Source organism: Lagopus muta, chromosome 7, assembly GCF_023343835.1.
Source record: "Lagopus muta isolate bLagMut1 chromosome 7, bLagMut1 primary, whole genome shotgun sequence".
In the NCBI taxonomy this organism is placed as follows: Eukaryota; Metazoa; Chordata; class Aves; order Galliformes; family Phasianidae; genus Lagopus; species Lagopus muta.
The window spans coordinates 34,711,561-34,735,270 of record NC_064439.1 but is presented as its reverse complement, the minus strand read 5'-3'; the positions used below and the strand labels follow the sequence as shown (position 1 = coordinate 34,735,270).

At 37.7% G+C, this 23,710-nt stretch overlaps 1 protein-coding gene across 9 annotated transcripts in view; it reads left to right on the top strand.

Moving 5' to 3' along the window:
• Nucleotides 1-23,710, top strand: part of SATB1 (SATB homeobox 1) — a 90,303-nt gene that overhangs the window by 32,809 nt on the left and 33,784 nt on the right. For all 9 annotated transcript variants that reach the window (XM_048950610.1, XM_048950609.1, XM_048950608.1 and 6 more), the window contains 2 exons: nucleotides 12,869-12,980; nucleotides 15,410-15,864. In XM_048950610.1, the coding sequence (XP_048806567.1) occupies nucleotides 12,869-12,980; nucleotides 15,410-15,864 (567 nt within the window). The remainder of the gene's footprint in view (nucleotides 1-12,868; nucleotides 12,981-15,409; nucleotides 15,865-23,710) is intronic.

The following is a 23,710-nucleotide window of genomic DNA, read 5'->3' as shown; positions in this document are numbered from 1 at the left end:
GCCTAGACCTGAGACCAAGTACTTGGGCTTTTTGCTGCTTGTATTTCCCTTCTTTCCTCTCTTCATCTCCTCCTTCTGCCTGCACTCCTCCCCCCTTTCCCCTACCTAGTAATTAATAACCTCAGTAAGGAATGTAGCTCCTTTTTCTACTTTAGAAGTTACTGTACTTTAGGTTTTGAAGATGTCATTAATTATTTCGGGGAAGTAAATCCTTGAGGGCCTGGGCTCAGGTCTTGGCAGGCAGGTCCTTTCCAACCCACCCCCAGATGCTCAAGAGCATTCCCTCTGATGTTTCTTTCAGTTGATGAGGTATTGAGGTTTTTACAACGTTTTCAATTAACTATTAAAATTTGTGCCCAGGATTTTTAGTCATCCTGATAGGATGGGCATTTGGAGTGAGATACAGTCTGTTACTGATGGGATGGGGGAGAATGGGCTTCGATCATGATGCTGGCCTTGCATGGCTGCTCCATTGCAGCTCCTCCATGAGACCAAGTAGCGGGATTTGGTTTTATGGTGCTGGAAGCCCACAAGGTGAACCTTAGAGGTATACTGATTTTAAAGATTTTCTCGGGACACTCAACTCTTCTTTTTGCATGCAATCTTAAAAATAACTTCTCTATATCTGATAGATACACTTCATGTGCTCTTTGTTGACCTCACTAGTGTTGTGTTTCTGTTGAGGACAGTGAGTTGAGTTCAAAAGTCATATTGCTTAATCTTTTGATCTTTGATTGCCGTTCTTTAAATACATCCAAATGCTCTTGTTTTTGTAGTTGTATCAATCAGATTGTTTAGGTAGCAGCTACCTAAAACACATATTCTTTCTGCCTCTTCATTCAGTTTAGCAACGCTGAAAACATTAAAGTCCCTTTTCAAAACAATTATGAGATCAGCACTTAATGCTTCTCAAGCAAGTGCAGTTTCTGAGTGCAGAGAACTCTGTAACGTGTCAATCTTACTACTGACTGTGCTGTCATGAGGTCATGTGTTTCTGCTCCTGAAAAGGAGAAGTCCAGTATTGAGATGGGACTAGTGTTGATTTCATCATTTTATTTTTTCCCCTTGAGTCAGCTGTATGGAGGACTAAGTTTTCATGTGGACAAAGTACAAAAGTCATGCTTTTTTTAAGGGAATAAAAATTCTGTGACAATCTTTCCCACTTCATGTGCAGACTTGATGTTATAGTTCGGCAATTTTGCAAACTGCATCATGTAAGCAGTTGTCTGTATCATATGGTCATTAAGTTTTAGGGAAGTGACAACAAAAAAGGAACACAAAGTGTTTTCTTCAGATCATTTTTTTCTTCTGTAAGTGGCACGCATTGTTGATTGAGCCCTACTCAGCTTCTGCTTTCACTCTTGGTGATCTGGAGAATGCTATATAGAATAACTTTCATCATAAATATTTGCTGTGGTGTTCTTATTTTATTATGTATATATATATATATATATATATATACATAAAACAAAGTTCTGTATTCATTCATTCGTGCTGCTTAATGAAGTCATGGCCAAGTGCAAACCCTGATTTTCTTTCCATAAGTTTATTAGAGGGTTAACAAGCCACTCTTCCAATGTTCTTTAAAGCAAGATTGCAAATAAGTCTTTTTGTTCTTCCTATTGGCAAATTGTTGGCTGCAGAGTACTGCACAAGTATAAACAACATGAGAGATCCTTTAACATAACATGAGAGAGCCTTTAGTCGCTTTGCTCCCTAGCTTCGGAACTCATTGCCAATTGAAGTAAGGAAAGCTCTGGCTGTTGGGACTTTTAAATCTAGACTTAAAAGTTATTTGTTCTGTTTAGCATTTTTAAAACGATTCTATTAGGAATTGTATGTGCTTCAGTTTTAATTTTAACTCATAATGATTGTAAAGCACCCTGGGATGCTTGTATGAAGGGCGCTACAGAAATCCAAGATTGTATTGTACTGTGTTGTAATGTATTGTATTATTACATGGTGCTGGAGTTGGACCACGGACAATTCATATAGAAAGCATTTGAATACATAGTTAAAGATAAGGAGAAGTATGTGTGTGGGGGGGGTACTGTCTCTTCTTGCTTCTTTTTCCCCTTTTCTCTGTCAGTTATTTTATTAAACTAAATTAACATGGCAGCTATTCCCTAAGAAATGCCAGCATAATTTACTGCTGCAAAGGGGCTCAAAATGTAAACCAGATGATAAACTAAAAATAAAAAAGTCCACATTAAGATTTAATTGCATTTCCCTTTCTATATTACGTTCTTATGTAAAATACATTACAATACAGTACTTTCTTTATCACTTCCTTCACTTTTAACTGAATTTCATTAACAATAAAGAAATATATTGTCTCTGTTTCAGTAATGTCACTTGACAGTTAATCCCTTAACTTGATGTACATGTCTTTAAGATTTTTTTATTTTTTTTTATAAAAACATGATAGCGCTGACTGGAGCCAAGTATTGCACAACCATGTGATTTGCAAGTTTCCCAGCTCACAGCTTTGCCAGTGCAGGTCAATTCACACCTGCCACACTTATGCCATTCTGGTCCTCATGTTGCTTTTCCTTGGTGATTGTCAGAGGTAGGGAGAGTCGTGCGTGCAGCTCGTTCCTTCCTCCCCCCTCTCCCCGCTCCAAATGTGTGGTAAACCTTGTGCCTTGGAAGTGTCTGCTCAGGAATTAAATGGAGTTTAATTTCTGTCCATTAGGAAATGGCTATCCACATCACCAATTAAGCCTTCTATTTAAGGGGCAAGTAGATACGTATGTCTACATCTTAATCACTGCTGCGATGCGTTTGCAGAGACCTTCCCCAACTGGTTCAGTTATTACTAGCGGTGGTGGGAGGCACGGATATCAGTGTGGTTATAAAACCTACCCAAAAGCTGAGCAAATTCTGTAGGTGCTGGAACTTTGCTGTCAGCAGATTTAAAGCTGAGGTATGCCTGCATCAGGGCACACGGTGTAGGCATAAAGATCCATCTGGAGAAAACTACTTGAATTTGTAATACTCTGGTAGCAGACAGAAATGAGAGTAAAGCAGGACCCACTTATTGAGAGGTAGTACCAAGGGGTGAGCACCTCTCAATTTATTAGAGCAGACTCATGCAGTTCTTGGCTCTAATCACAACACAGAAGCAAAGCAAAGAGACATGTTTTTCAAAAAGACCCTGAGCAAAGCTCTCAAAGCTTGCTTCATTTCCCTCCCCCCTCCCCCCGCCTTTCTTCTCTTTTTAATTAATAATAATTTAGGAAAACCTAAGGCAAGGGAGGCTTTTGTCTCCCTTTCCTTGGACACTGCAAGAACAGCACAAACAGTATCAGGTTCCCCTGGTGCCTCGCAGCAGTTATCAGAGGACAGGTTTTTCAGGACAGCAGCAGCCTCAGACCTGCCTCACTCCAGGACTGGAATAACAGAGTCAAAAAGAAAGAATTCTCTTCCTCAGGAATGGGAGCACATGAAAAGCTCTCAAAGACTTTCCTCGCATATTCATATCTCTTTGCTTTTCTAGGTTATTATTTATTTATTTTTCTAAGTACAGAGATTTCCTACACTGAGAGTTGCAGTTCTTTGTAAGTTTGTGAAATAAGATTATGAATCATATTGTGATTACCAATGTGCTAGGAGGCAGAGGAACTGCAATAAAGTCAAACCTATTCCTGCTTTTGCCATCTTTCCAAGGGATTTGTTACTTTTCAGCAAGCTACCATAGAGAAGGATGGAATTTTTGATGGTGAAAAACTATGATACAGTGAAGGACATCAGTGTTTTTGTCCCTTCTAGATGTAGAGATTTCAGTTCTTTAATTTACCTTGTGTGTGTGCATGTGTGTGTGTGTTTAAATCAGTATATCTGTACTCTCTCAGCATTGTAGGATTTTGTATTTCTGTGTGTATCCCAATAAAATCCCACTATAACATACTTGCCAGCTAGTATGTCCCCAGGCTTTTAAAGCTGTGTGCCCAATTCTGCACATTTGGTAAGGAGATTTGTGTGCAAAACCTTATCTAGGATAATTTTTGAATGAATGGAACCTCAAAGTGCACGTGCCTGTTCCACACAGAAGCTAACTGGAACATTTCTCTTTCAAGATTATCAAGCTTTGCATATTTTTATGTACTCTTCAGAGCATCTAGACTTTTCACAAACTCTTGTCAGTGAAAAGCAACACAATGCAGAGGATAAACTAGTACCTTCTCTAGCACAGCTGCTTAAAGTATCACCTGCATATGATTTTACCAAGCAGAAGTTAAGAATCCATAGCAAATTTCATGCTATAACTCCTTTTTTTCTCGGTATTTTTTTTTTCTTTGTTTTTCTTTTTTCTCCCAGAGCAACAAAGTTTGTTCATGTATTTTTAACATGTATCCTCAAGAACTGGAGTCTGTAGGATTAAGAATAATCAGAAATACAGGTGGCTCATAAAGTGACACACAGCCTGAAACGATAAATCTGACACTCCTTTAAACAAAAGATAGGCAGGGGATGTTGCATTTGGCACTAGAGGGGTATTTAAGCAATCAAAGGCATAAGAGAAGCTGGGAGCTGAAATCAATAAAGTGCAAACTAAAAGCTAGTCATGCATTTAAAAAAAAAAAAAAGTGAAACAGATTATCATGGGATGTGGTGAAAGATTCAGCACAAGAAGTTTTCAGATCGTTATCTGATGTTTACTCTAACTCAGCCACAGGTAACTTAGCTGAATTCAGTAATTGCTGAATGAACTTATAGGGTCTGTTTTTATGTGGAGTCCAAATAAATGCTCAGAATTGTCCCTTTTGGCTTTAAAAATCTGCAAAATCTTCTGTAGGAAAAGGAAAAGAGATCAAAGAAAAGACTTATCCTAAACACCAAAAGAAATTGAGCAAGACAACTGTTAGTGCTACTGAGTCTGATGACTTCTTGTCTGGACATTATGCCTTAGGGCTCAACTTCATGCCAGACATCTGATGCTTTGCCTAGCAGAACAGTGGAATCCGAGAAGAGACTTGCTGAAAATCATGTCCTATTTCCCAGCAAGGAAATCTTCCATAACATGGTGGCTAATGCTAGGCAATTTTGAACAGGGTTTTACAAAAACTGTAGTGGAAAATCACCATTGTGGTTCATTGAAGATAGAGAGATTATCTGCATCTCTATCAGGAAAATGTATGATTTATTTTTTGTGGAAATATTTTGTGTGCCAAAAGCTATGTTTAATGCATTAATAGATCTAAAATGTCACCTGCCACACAAAACATTTGCATTAGGATAGCAATTGGAAGCATGTGCATTAGGATTGTCTTTTCCAGATAGGAAACAAGTCAGAAGCAGTTTGGTTCTGACCTGGTTAAAAGAGATTTGTTAGAAATAAAAGCAATCCACTTGAGAGGGAGATGGAAGGTGCAACTTACTTCAGTTTTCCACCGGATTAATCCATGATCTCCAAGATCCCACCTATCCCAGCCTTCTTTCTTGTATGGGAAATGCTGATTTGCCTTGTCCATGTTGCACTGTGCCACTGTAGTGCAGAAGCAGCAGCTGGGAGAGGGAAATGCTTGAGGGAAAGGTCTCTGTCGTCATATTCCACGGCTGGGGAGGAGGGTTGAAGCTTACCCTGGAGTAGCTCAATTCTGGTCCCATGGACTCAAAGCGCTCTCCATGGTTGAAGCTTCGTGGAGTTAGCTTCATCTGGCAGAAAATCTGCCTCTGTACCCCAAGATGATGGGCATCAAACTGGGAGTAACATGGACAGGCACTTGAAAATGTGCATTCACAGTTTAAGTAAAAACAGCCGGGTACAAAGGAATCTAGTTATTTCCTACAAGTATTTCATTCGAATTCCTGACTAAAATGGGTAGTGCTTGCTTTACCCATGGAACTCTCTGGCTTCAGAGCTTTTCCTGCAGACACCACTGAATCAAAATCTTAGGGTATAATAATACACCCCACAAAGCACAGGGATATTTTCATTCAGTGAATTAAACCAAGAATTAACTTATTAAATTTTGATTATTTTACATTTTAAGTTTTATCCATATTTTTACTACTAAGTACTTAGCATTTACAAGGTGGGCAATAAAAATCAGGATGCTTATAAAGATTCATGTTGGACATCTGACGGTGAAGACTAAAACGCCTTACATCTCCTTATCTTTTACAGGAGGAGGTTAAGACTTTACGACTTTTTCCTTTTTTTTTTTTTTTTTTTAAGTGTAGGACACTATGACATGCAGCTTGTAAAGCAGGTAAAAAGTCAATTCTGAACAGAATTAACATTTCCCACCTACCTGTCTTTCTCTTTCTTAAGGTTTTATCCAAAGTGTAAGAGTAGTATCTTTGGAAGCGGTTTCTTGTTTGAGTTTTATTTATATCCATCTGTGGGAGATGCTCAGAAAATATTGGGAGAAAGCTGCTTGGTCATGTTGCAACAACTAGGAATTTATTTTACCAAATGGCAAACGTTAATGCAAGGATCAGTTCTTTCAGATGCTGAATCCTCATCTCTGTATTTCAAAATCTTTTGGTGGGGGGTATATTTATATACATATGGTTTATTCAGAATCTTCGTTTTGTAATCTTCCTTCATCACATTTAATGCAGCTGTATGTTTATATTCAAGTGTACTTTTAGAATTCTTAAAGGCCACATAAGGAGACAGAAAAGGAGGAGGAAATCATTTATACTATATAAAGACAGGAGAAAGAAGGAAAAAAATGCTTGTATATTGGAAGGAAAGCTTTTGTCGTCATTTAAAATACACCTTTAGGCAGTTTTTAACTTATATGACCAGCATTTGCTATGCAGATCCTTAATTCTCCTGACCCTGGCAGCAGTATAGAGGTCAGATAGCCATCCAAGTGCAATGCCAAAGGCACAAACAAAAGTTTTTTTTCTGCTCTGTCCATCTGTGTAATTTTTTTTTCCCTTATTCTACACGTTTATAGAGCTTAAGCCAACAAATTTCTTTGCATTACTTTAACAAGTAAGGGGGTTCAAGGTAAAGGACCAGCAAATTTAACATTGTTCTTCATCTGCAATTAAGCTGCCTCTTTTGTGATTCCTTGTCTAAACCGCAGCTAGTGGCTGCATGTTTCTGAGCTACAGGTCTGGTTTTACTAGAGGTGGCAGGCGATGGTTCTGTGCCGTAGTAGAGCATAGGAACAGTGTTTTGCCCTGGTTGGGTTTTTGCAGTATGTGGACTGGCGGAGGCTCAGACAGGCTAAAATCTTTCATTTGGGGGTGATCTTATGTTATCCAATTGGTGTTTGAGTGTTCATTCTCATCAGAAAAATGCTAATGTGAAGTCTCATGAGAAGGAAAGACTCCTCGGAGTTCAGCTTTAACACTGATGTTTCAATTTCTATGTAAAAAAACAGCAACAACAACAACAACAAACAAACAAAAAGAAAACAACCAACAAACAAAACAAACAAAAAAGCAGTAATAGGAGCTAAAATTGGGGAACCAAAGTTCCTCTATCCTTTAATCCTTTTATCACTCCTCCCACCCAAATCTTGAAGTTCTGCTCTGCAACTTTATCACTATTCAAACTAGGTGTAGGGACAAAGACTCTTTTTTTTTTTTTCCTTTTTTTTTTAAGGCATGTTAGGGTTGCAGGACTGGAACATGCTATCCTGCTGATGTAAAGGGCAGGATTTATGGCAGAGAAAATAGGATAGAGCCTTAAAAGTTTGGCTTTCAAAAATTGAGCCAGTAGTTTGACAGATTGTTCAGTAAATGTTCATTTTATTGAGAATTATAAAAAAAGGTGCTTAACAGCTCTCTGCCATTAATATAATATATTAAAAGGTTACTGTCAAGATTAGTGTTTCAGCTCTGAAAATTGACTGTATGGTTTATGGGCAGCACTGTTCATATTCTGCTAGGAAGACAAGGTACCTTCTACTTATCATTTGACAAAACCGTTATGATGTTACAAAGCTTTATACTGAAATCTTGATAAATAGTAAAACATAAATAAAATCCCCTTTGAAAAGCAGGAGAATAGCTGCTTGTGTCTTATAGCCAGATTTAGCAGATGCGGGTTTGAATGCAAAACAGTTGTGAAAATAGCCAGTGTCAAACTAGTGCAAAATTAAACTTGCGGGGTGTTCTGTTTTCAGTGGCTGTTATTGTTGAAGTGCTCCATTTCAGAAGCATGCATTCCTTCCTACAGAAAAAAAAAATCAGATTCCTTAGTTGAAATTAATTAGCATTCAGAAACCAGATAGCATGTTTTTGGGTATTCATGAGATCTCTGTTTGAAAAAATGTTTTTAACTTGTAGAAATGTGTTGCAACACACAGATGGGAAGAAAAAGAAAAAAAATCTCTTTAGCAAGCACTGTGTGTAAAAGGAATATTACATTTTGCACGCTCCTGATTACCCTGTGTAAACAGTTTTTGACATCTGTCTTTATAGTTTTCGAGGAGAGGAAGACTTTGTTAAAAGAACCATTTTTATACAGCAGTCACCATTTCAGTCTTGCTTTACCTGTATTATGAAAGCAGATGGTCTGCATGTCTTTTGAATATTTATAACTATCAAAAACAATCTCTTGCTATTCACCCTTAGGCTTATGAGATGTCAGGACTGTTCTGGTTGAAAAAAAATCATCTTGGGTGTTTACAGAAAGAGGATTACATTAAGCTGAAATGACTATACATTTTCCAGTTTAATATTTGTCCATCAGCTGTTTAATCGTATTTAGATAATTGTGTAAATAAGTTCTTGCAGCCCTTGCCCCTTCCACTGAGCAGGCTTGAAGCTTTAAACACCAATGAATGTGTAGCAAAAAAGCTTGGATTTTTTTCCTAGTTAAACAACCTGAAAGGCCTAAATAAGTTTGGGTTATGACGCTTCTTCTGAGGGGAGTGCTTCATTTGCTAAGGAATCCCCAATATCTAATTCAGCCGAGTTGTTTTAGGAAACTGCTCTTTCTCACTGCTAAGCCTGTCAGTATGTATTTGTTATGTGTAAATACTGCGGCCCAACTGCCCCTTCATGAGGCATGAAAACAACCTCATTCTGCCCATATAAAAACAATTTTAAGGTTATTTAGGGGAAGTTTTGGGACTGTGGGGGTTAAAAGCTTTTTTGACTGGAAGCTGAGCAATCACTGATAACAGATTTTGCTGTGGTTGGTTGATTTGGCAGAAAAGCATGAACAGTTTTGGTTTAGATGATTGAATTAACCTGATTAACATTGTTTTTGTTGGTTTGCAAAAAGGACAACAGTATACTGTTAGTGGTGATCGAACAATGCTTCACCTGGTCGGAGAGCTGTGCTGGAGGAAATGTCTGTGAAGTGCCTCCTTTTAGCACCCACACCACTGGCTGAGGTGACGAGCCAGCAAGGAACACTCAGGTCCTTCCCCTGCCATGTAGGATGCTCCTTCCCTTAGCTTTTGACACAGCACCAAAGGCGTTTGATACTGCTGTCTCATCAGTTCTTATTTGGGGGGTGTAGGAAAAGAATCCTGCTTGAAAGGTAATGTCTTTCACCAGTTTATCTAAGGAATCATGGTGCCTTTTTTTCAAATCTCTGATATTTAATAACCCTGAGAGAATGGGATTTGGTTCAAGCTACATGAAACAAACCTCAGCTTGAACTTTGTGACGAATTCTACCCCTACCTCCACACAGTTGTTGGATGCCTAATTATAATTAACTTATTTGGCTAAAAAAAGAGCACTTGGGCTGCAACAGATGGTATCATTCCAGAATAGTGGGATTTCTGTGAAGGTGGCACCATTTCAGACTAGATCTTCTGATTCTCAGAGTAGGACTGAAAGCTCAGTGTCTGGGGGGGGACAGAATGAGGCGAGAGAGGGAAATTTGTGATCTTGAAGTCTTGCAACTTGCTTTCAAGGGTAAACTTCTGGGAGATGTGTTAAGACTGAGGAGCTGTGACCAGGTTTTGCCTTCAATCATTTTTTTTGGCGACGTGTGAAAAAGAAATGAGATTGACTGATGAATGTAAAGCGTTCGAATGCGCCTGATATTTGTATGATGTGTTTATATTCGTCATCCTTGTACATGGAAAGTGTCTGCCTCTGTGTCTCGCAGATAAGGAATAACTATGTGCAACAGTACCTTAATATGTGTTGCAATTACAGCCATTCTTACTTTGATCATTAATAAGCGTAAGACTAGACACTGAGAGCTCCTCATATGTAAAGACCAGGCAAATAAGGAAAATGTCAGTATGCCTATAGTCTAGAGTGTGTATCTCTGAATACCACTAACTCAGAGGGTTTGATACTCAGTTTTAAGTCCTAAGCATATTGGGCATCTGTATATATATAAACTGCTCTTGAAATATATAGATATTATACAGCAGTAGGAATTATACAGGAATTTCTACGGCAAAGTGCATCTCTTTGCACTGACTTAACAGCAGCTTTGATGACAAGATAATAAATAAAGAATAGAAACAATGAAATTCAATGTTGTCAAGTTATTTTCTGAGTTAACAAGGTAGTAATATTTTATCTGGGTTGTAAAATTTTGCCTTCAGTGAATTAGTAAATAAATCATTGATTCCTTCTGATGAGGATTCTTAGCGTAGGTAATATCACTTGAAAGTTTTGTGTGAGTGTTCTCAAAGAAAAAGGAGAATAATTTTCATTTTAAAACATGAAGATAATGTCTATGGCTTTTTCTTTTTTTTTTTAAATCTTAGAAAGTATGGAGTAAAATCCCATTATTAGCCATTATATAGTTAGACCATTATATTATATATATTATATATTATTAGACCATTATATAGTCTCTCGGTCAGAAAAGGCAAAATTCCTAATAGTGTTGTTTAAACAGACTAGTCCCCTGTTTGATTATAAAATGAATTAACTGCATTAAATTTATTTCTGAAGAAGCAGAGGATGTTAGAGACAACCATTTCATTGTCATATCTTTTTTGGAAAATGACATGGAAGTGAGACATAGGAAATCCTAGATCCACTGATAATTGGTAATTTACTGAATTGTTATCAATCTACACTTTTTCATACTTACCAAAACTACTTGAGCAGGAGAAGACATCTTAAGTGGCCAAAGTAAAATAAAACCACCTTAAAATCTAAATGGCATCCATAAAATGTGCTTAATCTCATATGAGAAAGTGGCCTATTGCATTTGCAGTTCCTCATTTTATACAAGCAGATCTACAGGTTTGGCATGTGCAGTAATGGTGCATTTGTAGAATTTGTCATAGAATTCAGATTCACAGGATGTTTTCAGTCACACCTTATGTATCATGGGCCCATGTTTAAAGTGGTATAATCTGTAAAATAGTTTAAACAATAATTTTGTAAGTATTAGACATTAATGATATTGCTATTATGTTGAAAATTGAAATTGGGTTTAACTGAGCTCAGTTCAGGTCATTCAGGCTAAATTCTATTAAGATTTCAATCTCCTTTTATGCCGCTGTCAAAGGGCTTATAGTTAATTTCAGAAATGGCAGATTAATATCAAGGAATGGTAAGAATTTTAGTGATTCAGAGAAACACTAAAATAGCTGCCTGATGAGTAGAGGGTATCCACATTTGGCATCAGTTATACCGCCCCACTCTAGCAGTTCTGAGACTCCACAAATAGCACGTTACTGAGTATTGTGTTAGAAATCAAATGGTTATAATCAACTTCACTGTGATCAATTATTGAGATACTTTTACTTAGAAGCTGAACTAGCCTTGTAAGAGAAGAGTTACGGTAATGTTTATGGCATTTTCTCTCTGAACTATTTCTTCCAGTGTTTGTTGCAGTTTGTGTAACAAAGAGTTCATACTGCACATTGATTTTACGACAGCAGAAATACAGCTAAATGTTACATGCTGATGAGCAAAGAAACATAATAATCAGAGCTTTGTCTTCTTGAATGTCATTGTTTTCTCAATATGCTGGACAATTCTTGTAGTTAAGCTAAAAGTAACTACTTTCCTTATAGAAATATGAAGGCTGACAAAGTTCAGGCTATTGAAATTACATTTGTTAATTTTGCTGTTCATATATCATATACTGAATGTAATTTTCATGTTGAAACAGTGCCTCATTTGTTAAGGCCTTTTCTTAATTGATTTTGTAAAGGAATGTATGAGAACTGAAAGTTTTAGACATTGTAAATTTCACTGTTTAAAAATTGGTTAAAGCTGCGTAGAAGGTAAATTTCTCACTGTAATTATCTGATATCTTAGGAACCTTTGAGGAAAAAAAGATCTCTATCATCCTTTCATATATTTTATGGATAATATCCACTTAGGAAATTAGACACAACAATAAGAATTTTTCATTTTTCTGTGAATCATTTGAAATACCATTTTGCAAAAGCAAGTCCAGAATTGTTTTGGGTTGTGGCATACATATTTTATTCTTCTAGAAAGCATTTTGTTTTACCACCCTGCTAATAACTCATTCAGATAAATTTTGGTCCTGTGATTTTCCAGATTCTATTCTGTGTAATTGTTACAAAGGGAATGCATTTATTGGGGTTACTGCTTGCATTTCTGGAGTTAGTATAGTATCTGTATGCTTATAAACTTGTGTTGGTATGTGAAACATCAATCAAATTTAAAAGCAGAACTAGAACAAACAAAAGGCATTTTCATGATTAGCATCTTCCATCCTGAGCCCATCCTACAGCCTGATGTTTCTTGGTCGATAACTTTGTTCTTCCTTTAGTACGTCTGCTATTTTTTGTTCTCATTTATAATATACCTTGGTTTGGTTTTATATTCAATTAATGAATTTTTAAAAAGCTTTGGACAACAGAATCAGAATGCAATATGATTCTCAAACTATAAAAATGTAATGGTTTCAACAATTGAAATTACTCGTGCTTTGACTTGTACTGCTCTGTATTACAGATTTATTTTTTTCTTCTCCCCTTTTCACACAGAGTATGATTTCTTCCATTGTGAACAGCACTTACTATGCAAATGTCTCAGCAGCAAAATGTCAGGAATTTGGAAGGTGGTATAAACATTTCAAGAAGGCAAAAGATATGATGGGTAAGCAAAAAAAAAAAAAAAAAAAATTGCTGTGATGGTGGATACATGCAGTTCCGCGTCACATTGAGGTCTGTCACAGTCATACAAGAAGCCAGGTCCCTTTATGATAAGTTTAGGATGCTTTTCATGAGTAGATGTAGAAAGTACATATATAGTGTAAGAATTCATTTAAATAAATATTTGCTATTGAAACAGCCACACTGAATTGGGTTGCCAGAGATGCAAAGCTGTCATTCTGTAAATCTAGAGATCTTCTACAGCCCAAAATAATTGTTTAAAAACCTGTTCTTGGAACTGTAATGTGCTAATTTTTTCTAATGTATGTATTTTTTTTCTTGCTCTGGTTAATGTATGTGTAAAGAAGAAGGTTTCTGTAACTAGCATTGCATTCCAAGAAGAATGCTGTAATTTTATGAATTTAGGACCGATTTCAATTCATTTTAGCAAGTAGTAGTGACAATTGTTTGCTTGTTTTACTAAACTTGATGAATTACTGGAGAAGAAAATCTGCCACTGAGACATATGAACTCCATAATACCTTTTATTTTCCTGTATTGTCCATTTTTAAAACTATTTCTTAAACCTGTTAACATAATTTTGAATACTTTATGTCCGAAAATTTCTGTGTAACTTTCAGTAGAATGAAGAAATGGGATCTCAATTTGAACCAGATATTGAGATTGACTTAGCTTTTAGTATTTGAAGCAAAATCATTCATCTACCAAAAATGGGTTCCTCGCCTTTTATAGCTTAAGGCTGTAATGAAGACCATGAATCACTTTTGTGATAATTGCTTGAATTACTGTTCCAAGAGAATGGCTCACATAGGTTTGATCTCTACTTTCTGCTGGTAAGAATAGGTGGCTTCTTTCCTTCGCCTAGTTTGTATATTCTGTGCAACACAGGGCTGTACTAAGGGTTTATGGTGGTGAGACTGCATGTGGTTTCAGATGATCCATGCTTGTAGAGCTCCTGCATGGAAGGAGACCTTTCCACAGCATGTCCTTCCATCTCCACTGTAGGAGTAGTTCTGCTGTGGAGCCCATGAATGTGGGGCATACCCTGCAAAATGCTCCTTACTTGGCCTGTCAAGACAGTTTCATAGTCCCTTCATTTGAGGGCATTGAAACCAGCACATGGGAAAGATGTGTTTGTACATTCCTACATAGGACAGCAGAGGATGAAGGACTGTGAGTGGGAGTCCAAGTGCTGATGTCTTCTTCCAGTTATTATTCTCATGGAGAAAGGGGTGATCTTTTCTGAATACCTATTGGTTGAGATTGTAATCACTATAAAAAGCACACATATTGACTATTCTTGTTAAATAGATTTTACTAGTATAAGAAAAAATAGCTACATCACCTCCATGAAGATACTAGATTTTTTAAAATAAAGTGTTTTCTTAAAGCTATTTCCAGACCAGCATTGCTAAATCTTTGGAATTGACATACTGGTAAAAATGTGACTCATTTACATTAACCTGGAGTTATTTTATATCTTCTTATCATGCACAAGAGGCAAACTGGAAGAACTCATGAAGTTTAAAAAACTGTTGTTAATTAAAAAGGAGGGCGTGTCAAGGCAGATGAGTTAATATAAGGAAAAAAAAAAACAACCACGTTGCAAGTCACTGAAAAAAAACCATGCATACGTGGTTGCAAGATAAAGCAGCCCATCTGTGTAATTTACATAAATTATACTAGTTCCTAGCAGTCCAATACAGTTGATGCAGCATCTAGAAATTAGCAGAGCATAGGGAGGTCCACACCCCACCCTGCTTGTTACAGATTTCCTGTGTCTGGGAGCTGCAGATGTGGGGGCAGGGACTCCACAAGAGTAACACAGTCAATGGGGCTTCTCTTTGCGCTGGATGGGCTTTCCAGTTACAGCCCTCCTTACTCCTGCACAGTTACTATTTTACTTGCATCTTCTGCAGCATACAGAGAAGTTTCCTGCATTTGCCCTCTTCCTGGTTGTTTGCTGCCATCTCTGAAGCACCCTACATCAATCACTATAGGAATGTCCTCTGCAGCCACCAACTCATGGTTTGGTTAGCAATTGGTGCATCGCATATTTGCAAAGCTCTCTGGCAGTGATTTTGCCACATGCGTGTTTTCAAACACGTTATTTTGGTCTGATGTTCTGCTGGTTCCTCCAAGGACTTAGTGTCAATGATGGACAGTTAGTTGTTCTTTGTGTTTGTTTTTCTTTTTAAGATCCACTACACCATTATTTTTTAGATTAATTTTGAAGGCACATAGCAGGATGTTGTAATAGACCTGCCAGTCTAGGCTGGAGAATACTGTAAGCTCAACCCTGAATATGCTATTTTATCTTTATTTACTTTTGTTAGCACATCTTGCAAGGAGAATGAAATCTGTGATATTCAGTCTTACGTTGGCTTTTTCAATGTTTCTTTTCCATCATAGTTGAGATGGATAGTCTTTCTGAACTATCCCAGCAAGGTGCCAACCATGTCAACTTCGGTCAGCAGCCGGTCCCAGGGAACACAGCCGAACAGCCTCCATCCCCCGTTCAGCTTTCTCATGGTAGTCAACCATCAGTTCGGACCCCACTTCCAAACCTGCACCCTGGACTTGTATCTACTCCCATTAGCCCTCAGCTGGTAAATCAGCAGCTGGTAATGGCCCAGTTGCTGAACCAGCAGTATGCAGTGAACAGACTTCTAGCCCAGCAGTCCTTAAACCAACAGTACTTGAACCACCCTCCTCCTGTCAGTAGATCCATGAACAAGCCGTTGGAGCAGCAGGTCTCAACAAACACAGAGGTGTCTTCCGAAATCTACCAGTGGGTCCGTGATGAACTGAAACGAGCAGGAATCTCACAGGCAGTATTTGCACGTGTGGCTTTTAACCGAACTCAGGTCAGTTCCTTTTTTTTCTTATTCTTTTAAATCTAGGAGAACCCTTCTTTCCCTCTCTCCCTCTCTTTCTCTCCTTATTAATTCATATATTTAGTAATTATCACCTTTTAAGTGCCTGTCCTCACTTCTATTTTGCCATTTAGCTCCTGTCAAGGAACCACACTTCCTTGCAGGACCAGTGTCCATGTTGATATCGTACAGAAATCCAGGGTGATAGGCTTGTGGAAATACAAGCTGTGGGAATACACACTGTTCTTAGAGATGTCTTGGTTCCTCTCCATCTTCCCTGGAAAGGAAATGAACAGCTCTTTGCAGAACTGTACACAAAGTCACCCAACAGATTGCCTTTGTGTTGTGAAGGTATGCCAGTACTGACCACATGCATGCGCTGAAAAACCTATCTTCTCTCCCAGATATCTCTCTGAGATAGTCTTTCATTCTTGTTTGCATTTATTTCTGTCATTTTTTGGTGAAGGTCTTCATAATGTGACTCTTAGGAACTTTCTGAAAAGACTTAATTAAAAAAAAAAAAAAAAAAAAAAAGAAAGCTTTATTTTTAGGTCCTGTGTTCTTTCATGTGTTTTTGCAGTTTGTAGTTTCTGAGATTGCCAATGTCCACGTCAGAGCATATACTGCAGCTCATCAGTGCAGAAAAAATTAGCCCTAGCAAAGCTGATAAGCAACACTAAAATGTGTTATTTTTTACACCTGTTTTAGAAGCTAACCCTGTTATAATTTATTCTACTCTATGAATTTAACTTAATGCCATGTTGCGTGGAATTTAATCAAGCAGAAGTTATGGAAGAAATGTCAGTATACTCAGAGTAACTAATAAGATCTTAAATTTTTTAAAGTCTGTTTTTTAACAGAAAATAAAATAGAATTTCTTTATAAGAAATAGATGTTTTTCTAAATGTACATAAGTTTGCTTTGAATTCCACGTTTTTAAACTTAGGGCTTGAGTATTTGCTCATTATTGAGTATATTAAAAATATATAATTTGCGATTCTTTTGAAATGTTGATGTTTCTCACTTGGAGAATAAAAACTGTTTCATATGCACTAGTACCAGATTTGAATCAGCATGTCATTTGTAATCATTTTGAGAAAGATTAATTTTTTTACATCCTCCTTCAGCTAAAAGAAATGCAGTCATAGGGTGAATTATCTGTAGAGCTGTGTGTGTGTCCATGTGTCTTTCCTCTTAACTACAGAGGAGGTTTTCAGGACCAGATTTCATGGAATACATGAACTCGTGCAACTTATCTAGGTTGGGTTCAGGCAGCATCAGTTATTGTATCTAAGAATAAGTAACAGAGATTTCTTTAGTGCAGCATGTAATATTTTATCTATAGATAGTGCAAGGTATTGAAATACTAATAGTTGCTTCAAGTTACTGTGGCTTGCAGCTGCCATCTTACCTGAGCAAAACCACGAGCAAATAATTGGGAAAATAAATAATTTATTGTTTATTTCTTTCTCAGACTTGCCTAAAAGCAGTTTATTTTGTCCCAACCCCCTCTTCTGAAGCCATTTGTTCAGTTTTGGTCAGCTCACTTTTCATACTGTTTTTCGTTTATCATTCATAAACAGTAGTTGTTATCTAAAGTACAAGAACAATTGATTCTGACTGGACCTTGAATTTATATGACATGCCTTACAAAGATGCTCTAGAGATGGGAGGAATGCAGCAGTAGAGCCAGATTTCTAGTGAAAATACTGATTTCCAATTATTAGACATTTTTCTTACTAACAATGTTATTCTTAGTAACAACATTTTCTTAAAGTTTTATTCTTCTAAAGACATTATAGTTAACCAGCTTGGTAAAAATATACTCAAAGTGACCCAAAACTAGGAGGAAATTCAGACATGAACACTGAAAAAAAATCCAGTGAAAAGAACAAAAGATATGAAATATATATATATGTAATATATTTTGGCAATATTCAACCAAATAAACTTGAAAGAACACAGAGTAGTATCCCCATATCCTACAAATTGTGTTAGCTAATCAAATTAGTATTTGCAGCTAGCTACGTAACTATCTGTAGTATTTACTATTTATTGTGGCCAACAAAGAGAATAGAAAGGAAAAATACTAGGAGCCAAGGCAACATTGGCCTCAGTATTGTGAAGAAATAAGCTATACTTTTCATATGCGAGTGAAGCCTCACTGAAACACAGAGGAGTTTGCTGTAGGCACATTTCATCTTCGCAAAATTGAAAGTTGTCATTGTACCCTTAGTAACAGTTGAGTAAGTACAGGTATATGTACCTGTGTTTCTTCCATAAAAACATTTAAATTTGTTCTGGTTGCTGTGCTTCAGAATTTGTCACACTTTACTCAAGGATTCATCACATGTAACTAAAGTTTAGGCAGCATTTATTAACTCCTGCTATTTAGAAGCTATTTTTCTTCTTCAATCTAACATTGATATAATATCTTCTGACTTTTTTTTTCTTTTTTTTTTTTTTGCTAGAGCAAGTGAAAATTCATGTTTAAATTAATCTGTATTCTAAGAGAAAAAGCTAACTCAAAATACCACTGACATTTTTTATATTGCCATAAGCATATTTGAGCCATGTCCAGGAACTGTATTGTTAGTTGTTGAAGGCAGAAGACCTTAGGGGTTCTGCACAAACAAAAGAAGTAAAAAAAAAAGATGTCTAGATATGTTCTCAAATGAGTGGAAAGATTTGCTTTCAGTGTAAAAGCTACTGAAGGAAGTCAATTATAAATTCAGAGTAAATTAGCTTAGTGTTTTGGCATTAAAAATGGACTTCATTTGAATTGGCTGAAGATGCTGGTGTGCCACTTGTTTTACACACTTGCACTTGACAGTACAACTACAGAAATTCTGATTTTTGGAGACATGGGGGGAAGGGAGTTCTACCAACTTAGCATCGTAATTCAACATTTGGCCAACATTTTCCAGATTTTTTTATTTGTGGGGGAAAATGTTACCTAGAAATATCTCTGCTTGTGCCCAGCCTGAAGGAAATAATTAGATTAAATTATCTCTGAGGACTAGATTGTTTTTTAATGATCATCTGTTTATGTGGTGAAAAAAGCTCAGCCACACCTAAGAAAATTGAAAGGGCGTTCTTAATCTCTTCTTGGATAATTTTCCCCCTGCCCTTACTTTCAACATGGAAGTTTCAAAACTGTGCAGTTCTCAGGAATGTTCCTTGCAAGTTTAATCAAAGGGAAATCCAGAAAGCTGTAACTTGCAAGCACCATACATGCACAATGGCACAGTTGTAAGGAGCAGAAGTAGCTTTGGAGGCTGGAGCACCTCTCCCTGCAAGAAATCCCACAGCAGTCCTGCTAGGAAGGCTTCAGTGCACAGTGGGCTCTGAAGTTTTATTTGTCCTTCAGCAGTTGCTATTCCGGCTCACTGATTGCAGAGAAACAGACTGAATCCTGTTAGTGCCCCTTTGTAGTACACTATGGAAAAGTTTGTTGAGTCAGGATCTGTGCAAGCAGACCCAAGTTTGCTTCAACCTTGGCTACCAAATGTGCTCACTCGTCTCTCAATTTGCTAGGGTGATTTTGGTAAACTGAGCTGCAAATTCAGTCAGTTTCAGTAAGTTATATTTCAGTTAACATTCAGCACAATTAATAAATTCAGTGTATTTCCCATGTGATGGCAATGCACTGCATGGTTCAACTTTTTCCCAGGATCTTTGCTGGCATTTGTGGTCAGCCTGCTGGTCCAGGTGGCATTTGGCAAGAGGCATCAACAGATAGTGCTGCGTGCCAGTCTCCCTGCAGAACACTGGCTCAGTCTGCCTCTACATGGTTTCCATTAAACTGGAGGCTCTTCACTATGCTTAAGTCCTCTTACAAGAGCTGGAGAAGAACATCAGCATTTGTTCCTTCAAACCACCTCCAGAATCCCATACAAGTAAACAAACTCCTTTCCCATATCTGCAGTGCATTAGTAAATTCAAACATGAGGTAGGGAGTGAAAAGCCTTGGTTCCCACCAGTGTGTGTGGCATTTGACTTGGAGGCATAACTTAAACTGGTGCACAGCAGGGTGACATCTCCGTGCTGTGCCAGTGAGGAGCTGTTAGTCTGAGTTGGACAGTTGGAACTGTAACGCTGAGTTACCTGTCTTTGTTTGTGTACGCTTTCAACCATAACATTTGCTGCATGAGCTCAGGTTCTGCTGTACAGAGGTGAGTGACTTCCATCTCCAGCTTGGTGAAAAGTGGAGGAGTGCTTTCTGCCACGTTTGCCATGTCTGACTATTGTAATTTTTCCTCTTCCCACAAGTGACAGTTTTTCATCTCAAGGTTTTCTGAGTAGTTCTCAGTGTTTGTGCCAGATACCTTTCTATCCTCCTCCTTTTTCCTTCACCCCCATACTTGTTTAAAATATTAGCTGCCAGGATATATTGCATTTTGTTAATAGATAATGCATCTTCTCCTATGTAAAAACTTCAATGTATTTAAAACTGTGCCCATACTAGTTCTGGGCAACAGCTATTTCAGTGGAGAATACTTGGATGCAGTAAATGGCTCCATGTAATTTTAAAACAACATCCAAGTTTACACCAACCACCTTCTCAGGCACTTTTTTTTTTCTTCCACTTTGTCTTTGGCACACTTTATTTTCCAGTAAAATGAAAAATGAAGATGGATTATTCAAAATTGATAACAGTAATGGACCATCATGTAATGTTTTATTGAATTTGAGTTCTGTAAATTATGTGGTAGAGAGAAATTTGCCTGCTTAAGTATAACAGAAATTGCCACTGTATTCATATAATTCTTCGTACTGTAATTTAAGAAAAAGCACACTATCCATATCACTATTGAATAAAAGGTAAAAAGGTGCTATTACACTATCATGACAGCTCTCCTCTTGCTACTAAGCGACATAGATAAATGTGTCTGCTTATAACTTATTTGGCAGAGATCCAGGCTTGTGGGTGGAGCCTGCAAATAATCCTCCACCTGGACATGGGTCTTAAGCACCCTGCAATGAAGGCAGATAGCGTTCGAGGATGTTCTACATATTTTGGGGAGGATTTTGGCAAATTGCATTTTTCTTCTGGAGCTTTGAAGTTCTACAAGGCTGATAAAATCTATTTGAATCAGTGATTATGTTCAAAGTGGAGACAAACTGGGGGCCAGACAGGCAGTGTTTTTGTTCATATTGGCAGACACTTTCGTTTATCTCCACTTTTAAAGAATTCATAATTAGCTTTTGAAAGCACTGATAATATTTATTGAACATTTTTGTGCAATTAGTAATGAATTATGCTTGTGATAACGTGTAAACTTTCTTTTTTCAATGGCTCCTGGTAGCATCTTAAGAAAATACATTTCCAGTGTGAAAGAATAACAGGGAGGAAGAGTGAAGAGAACTCTACCTCTGACTTTTCCTATAACCTCTGGGCCAAGTAGCATCGGCGTATTATGCAACCTGAGGTTCAGTATCAGGAGACGACACCAAGACTTGCAGCTTAGCAAACCGTTTCAAGCCTTTTAGAATGAATGGGAAGATATGAGGGTATTCTTTCTAGGATCTTCCCATTTTGCTTTTCATCTAACTTTCTCTAGGTGAAATTTGGTGCTCAAAAAGGTGAAGCAGTAGGAACAAAGTAATATTTGGAGAAGGCATACTGTATTGTAAGACATTCTCTATGCCTTGTACTACACCGTTATCTTCTATTATTTGCATGGATATTCTGAATTTTAGGTTCAAATGTCCTCAAAGCAAACACTTCCTTACTTCTTCTCCCCATGCTGTCATCTCCCCTCTTCTCTCCACATCTATGTCCTCTGCTGTGCTCCCAACTCATGCAAAGATTCACGCCAGTGGTAGGGAAAAGAGAGGAGAATGAGGACTTAATGCCATTTCTAATCACCAAGAGATATCTTGCAGGTATTGTTATAATGATAAATGCAGGAAAAACTGAAAGCAAAACAAAAACAACAGGAAAACTTGCTTTGTTTATTTCACTACAGCGTAAATAGTTATTAAAAAAAAAGAAATACAGCTTATTCTGCCTTTTTGTTTTCTTTAACTGCCTATTGTGTGGCAAAGACCTATTCCAGTAATTCTTTTCTAGTATGTGCTAAAGTATTTTTCAAGGACATTTTCTGTGGTTGGCTGTTGGTAAGGAGTCTTCTCTCCTGCCAATGCAGGAGATCCTGCCAGAGCAGAATCAGTCCACTTGAGTTTATCTTTTCTTTCTTCATTTTAATCCTGCAGCAGTTGTTCTCAGCACAGTAGCAGTCAGAAATCACGCATTTTTACACCTCAGTCATACATCTTGTGCTCTGCAGACAGCTTTGTCTTCTCTCCAGTGGCACAGAATCATTTTTGATGCTCTTTGGAGGATGGGTAGTGTAACCCTACCACTGACAAACAGTGATAACAGTGTGTTTTGAGTACTTAGAAGTACATAAACCATGTAGATGAGAATATAACTTCCACATTTTGTAATAAGTTTATTGTTGAGACTAATCACTAAGAAAATTTTTGAATTTAGTATAAGTTTTAACACAAATGATGCTTTTGTCTGTAACTCATTTATTTACCTCCTAAATAGTTTCTGCCTGGACACCAGAAAAGAGGAGGAATGAAGAATAGTGGTAAGAAAGCATTCACCAGATTTTTATTTTTTTTAAAATCCTCCTCCAAATTATTTTCCAGGCTCAGTGCTGGGAAGTTAGTTTGTGTTTTCCATCCCACCTTCCTTCTGTTTGTGCAGACCCATATGGAGTCTTGAAGACCAGACTGGCCCCAACATTGTGTTTAACACCTCCATTCTCATTGCCTTGGGAGGCAGAAGAGTGATGTGGAAATGCAGAGCTCAGAATTGTGCTGGGTGCTGAGCTGCCTGAGCACGGCTGCCTGGGAGCATTGGCTTTGCAGCAGCACTTCCATATAGGGCTTTTGCCTGATAAGAAAGGACTTTTTGGGATAGATGGCAGCTTCCCTAAGTGCTGTGAGCGTAAGAACTCCCTAAAGAAGGCAGGAGCTGATGTTTGGGCCATAGCTTTCTGTAGGAATGGATATCTTCAATCAGAATTGCTTCTCTTAGTCTTACCGCTTCTTCCGAGTTAAAGCAGAACACTCTCCACCTCCTTAAATGCAACATCTCTTTAGGAAAAGGAGCATTAGGTTGTGTTCTTTAATACCACATTCATGTTCCTTTGTTACACTCACAGTAGAAGACTCTCCTTGTCCCAGCATGGTAATAGCATTTATTTTCAAAAGAAACTCATGTTTGCTTTTGCAAAAATTAACAGTTTTCTTACTGCAAACCTTGTTACTTCAAGACAGCAGAGCATTTTGTATGCCTGATATATTTAAAAGGAGAACTTGGCAGGGGGGAGACTTTAAGAACCTGTTGATGTTAAACTTCTAGTTGCACTCACGGGTTCATAAATATTTCATCTATTAGAGTAATTAGGTCTCCCAGACCTGCTCCATTGCTGAGATGTGAGATGTAGTTGTTATGTAGGGAGCCTGGCGTGATTTGTATGAGATGGCAGCATGCTGTCATCTGCAGCCTGCTGCATGTGCCCTGGGTGCTGGCTTTTTTTCATTCCTAATCCTCTCTTTGGTGTATCCTTGTTGGGCTCTGACAAGGACAACGCTAGTAAAAGGACTGGATGAGGGACCTACACAGCACATGCCCACGCAAAGCCCAGGCGATGGACTGGGTAAGAATTAGAGTAGTCCTGATGAGGGAATGGAGACGGTGGGAGGAGAGGGACAAACCTCTCTCTTTCCTTGACAAAGCAGAGGAAGTATCTCTTCAGAGGCCAGTGGTCAGTTTTGTCACCTGTTATTAAACTCCAATATAAAACTTTCACATCTA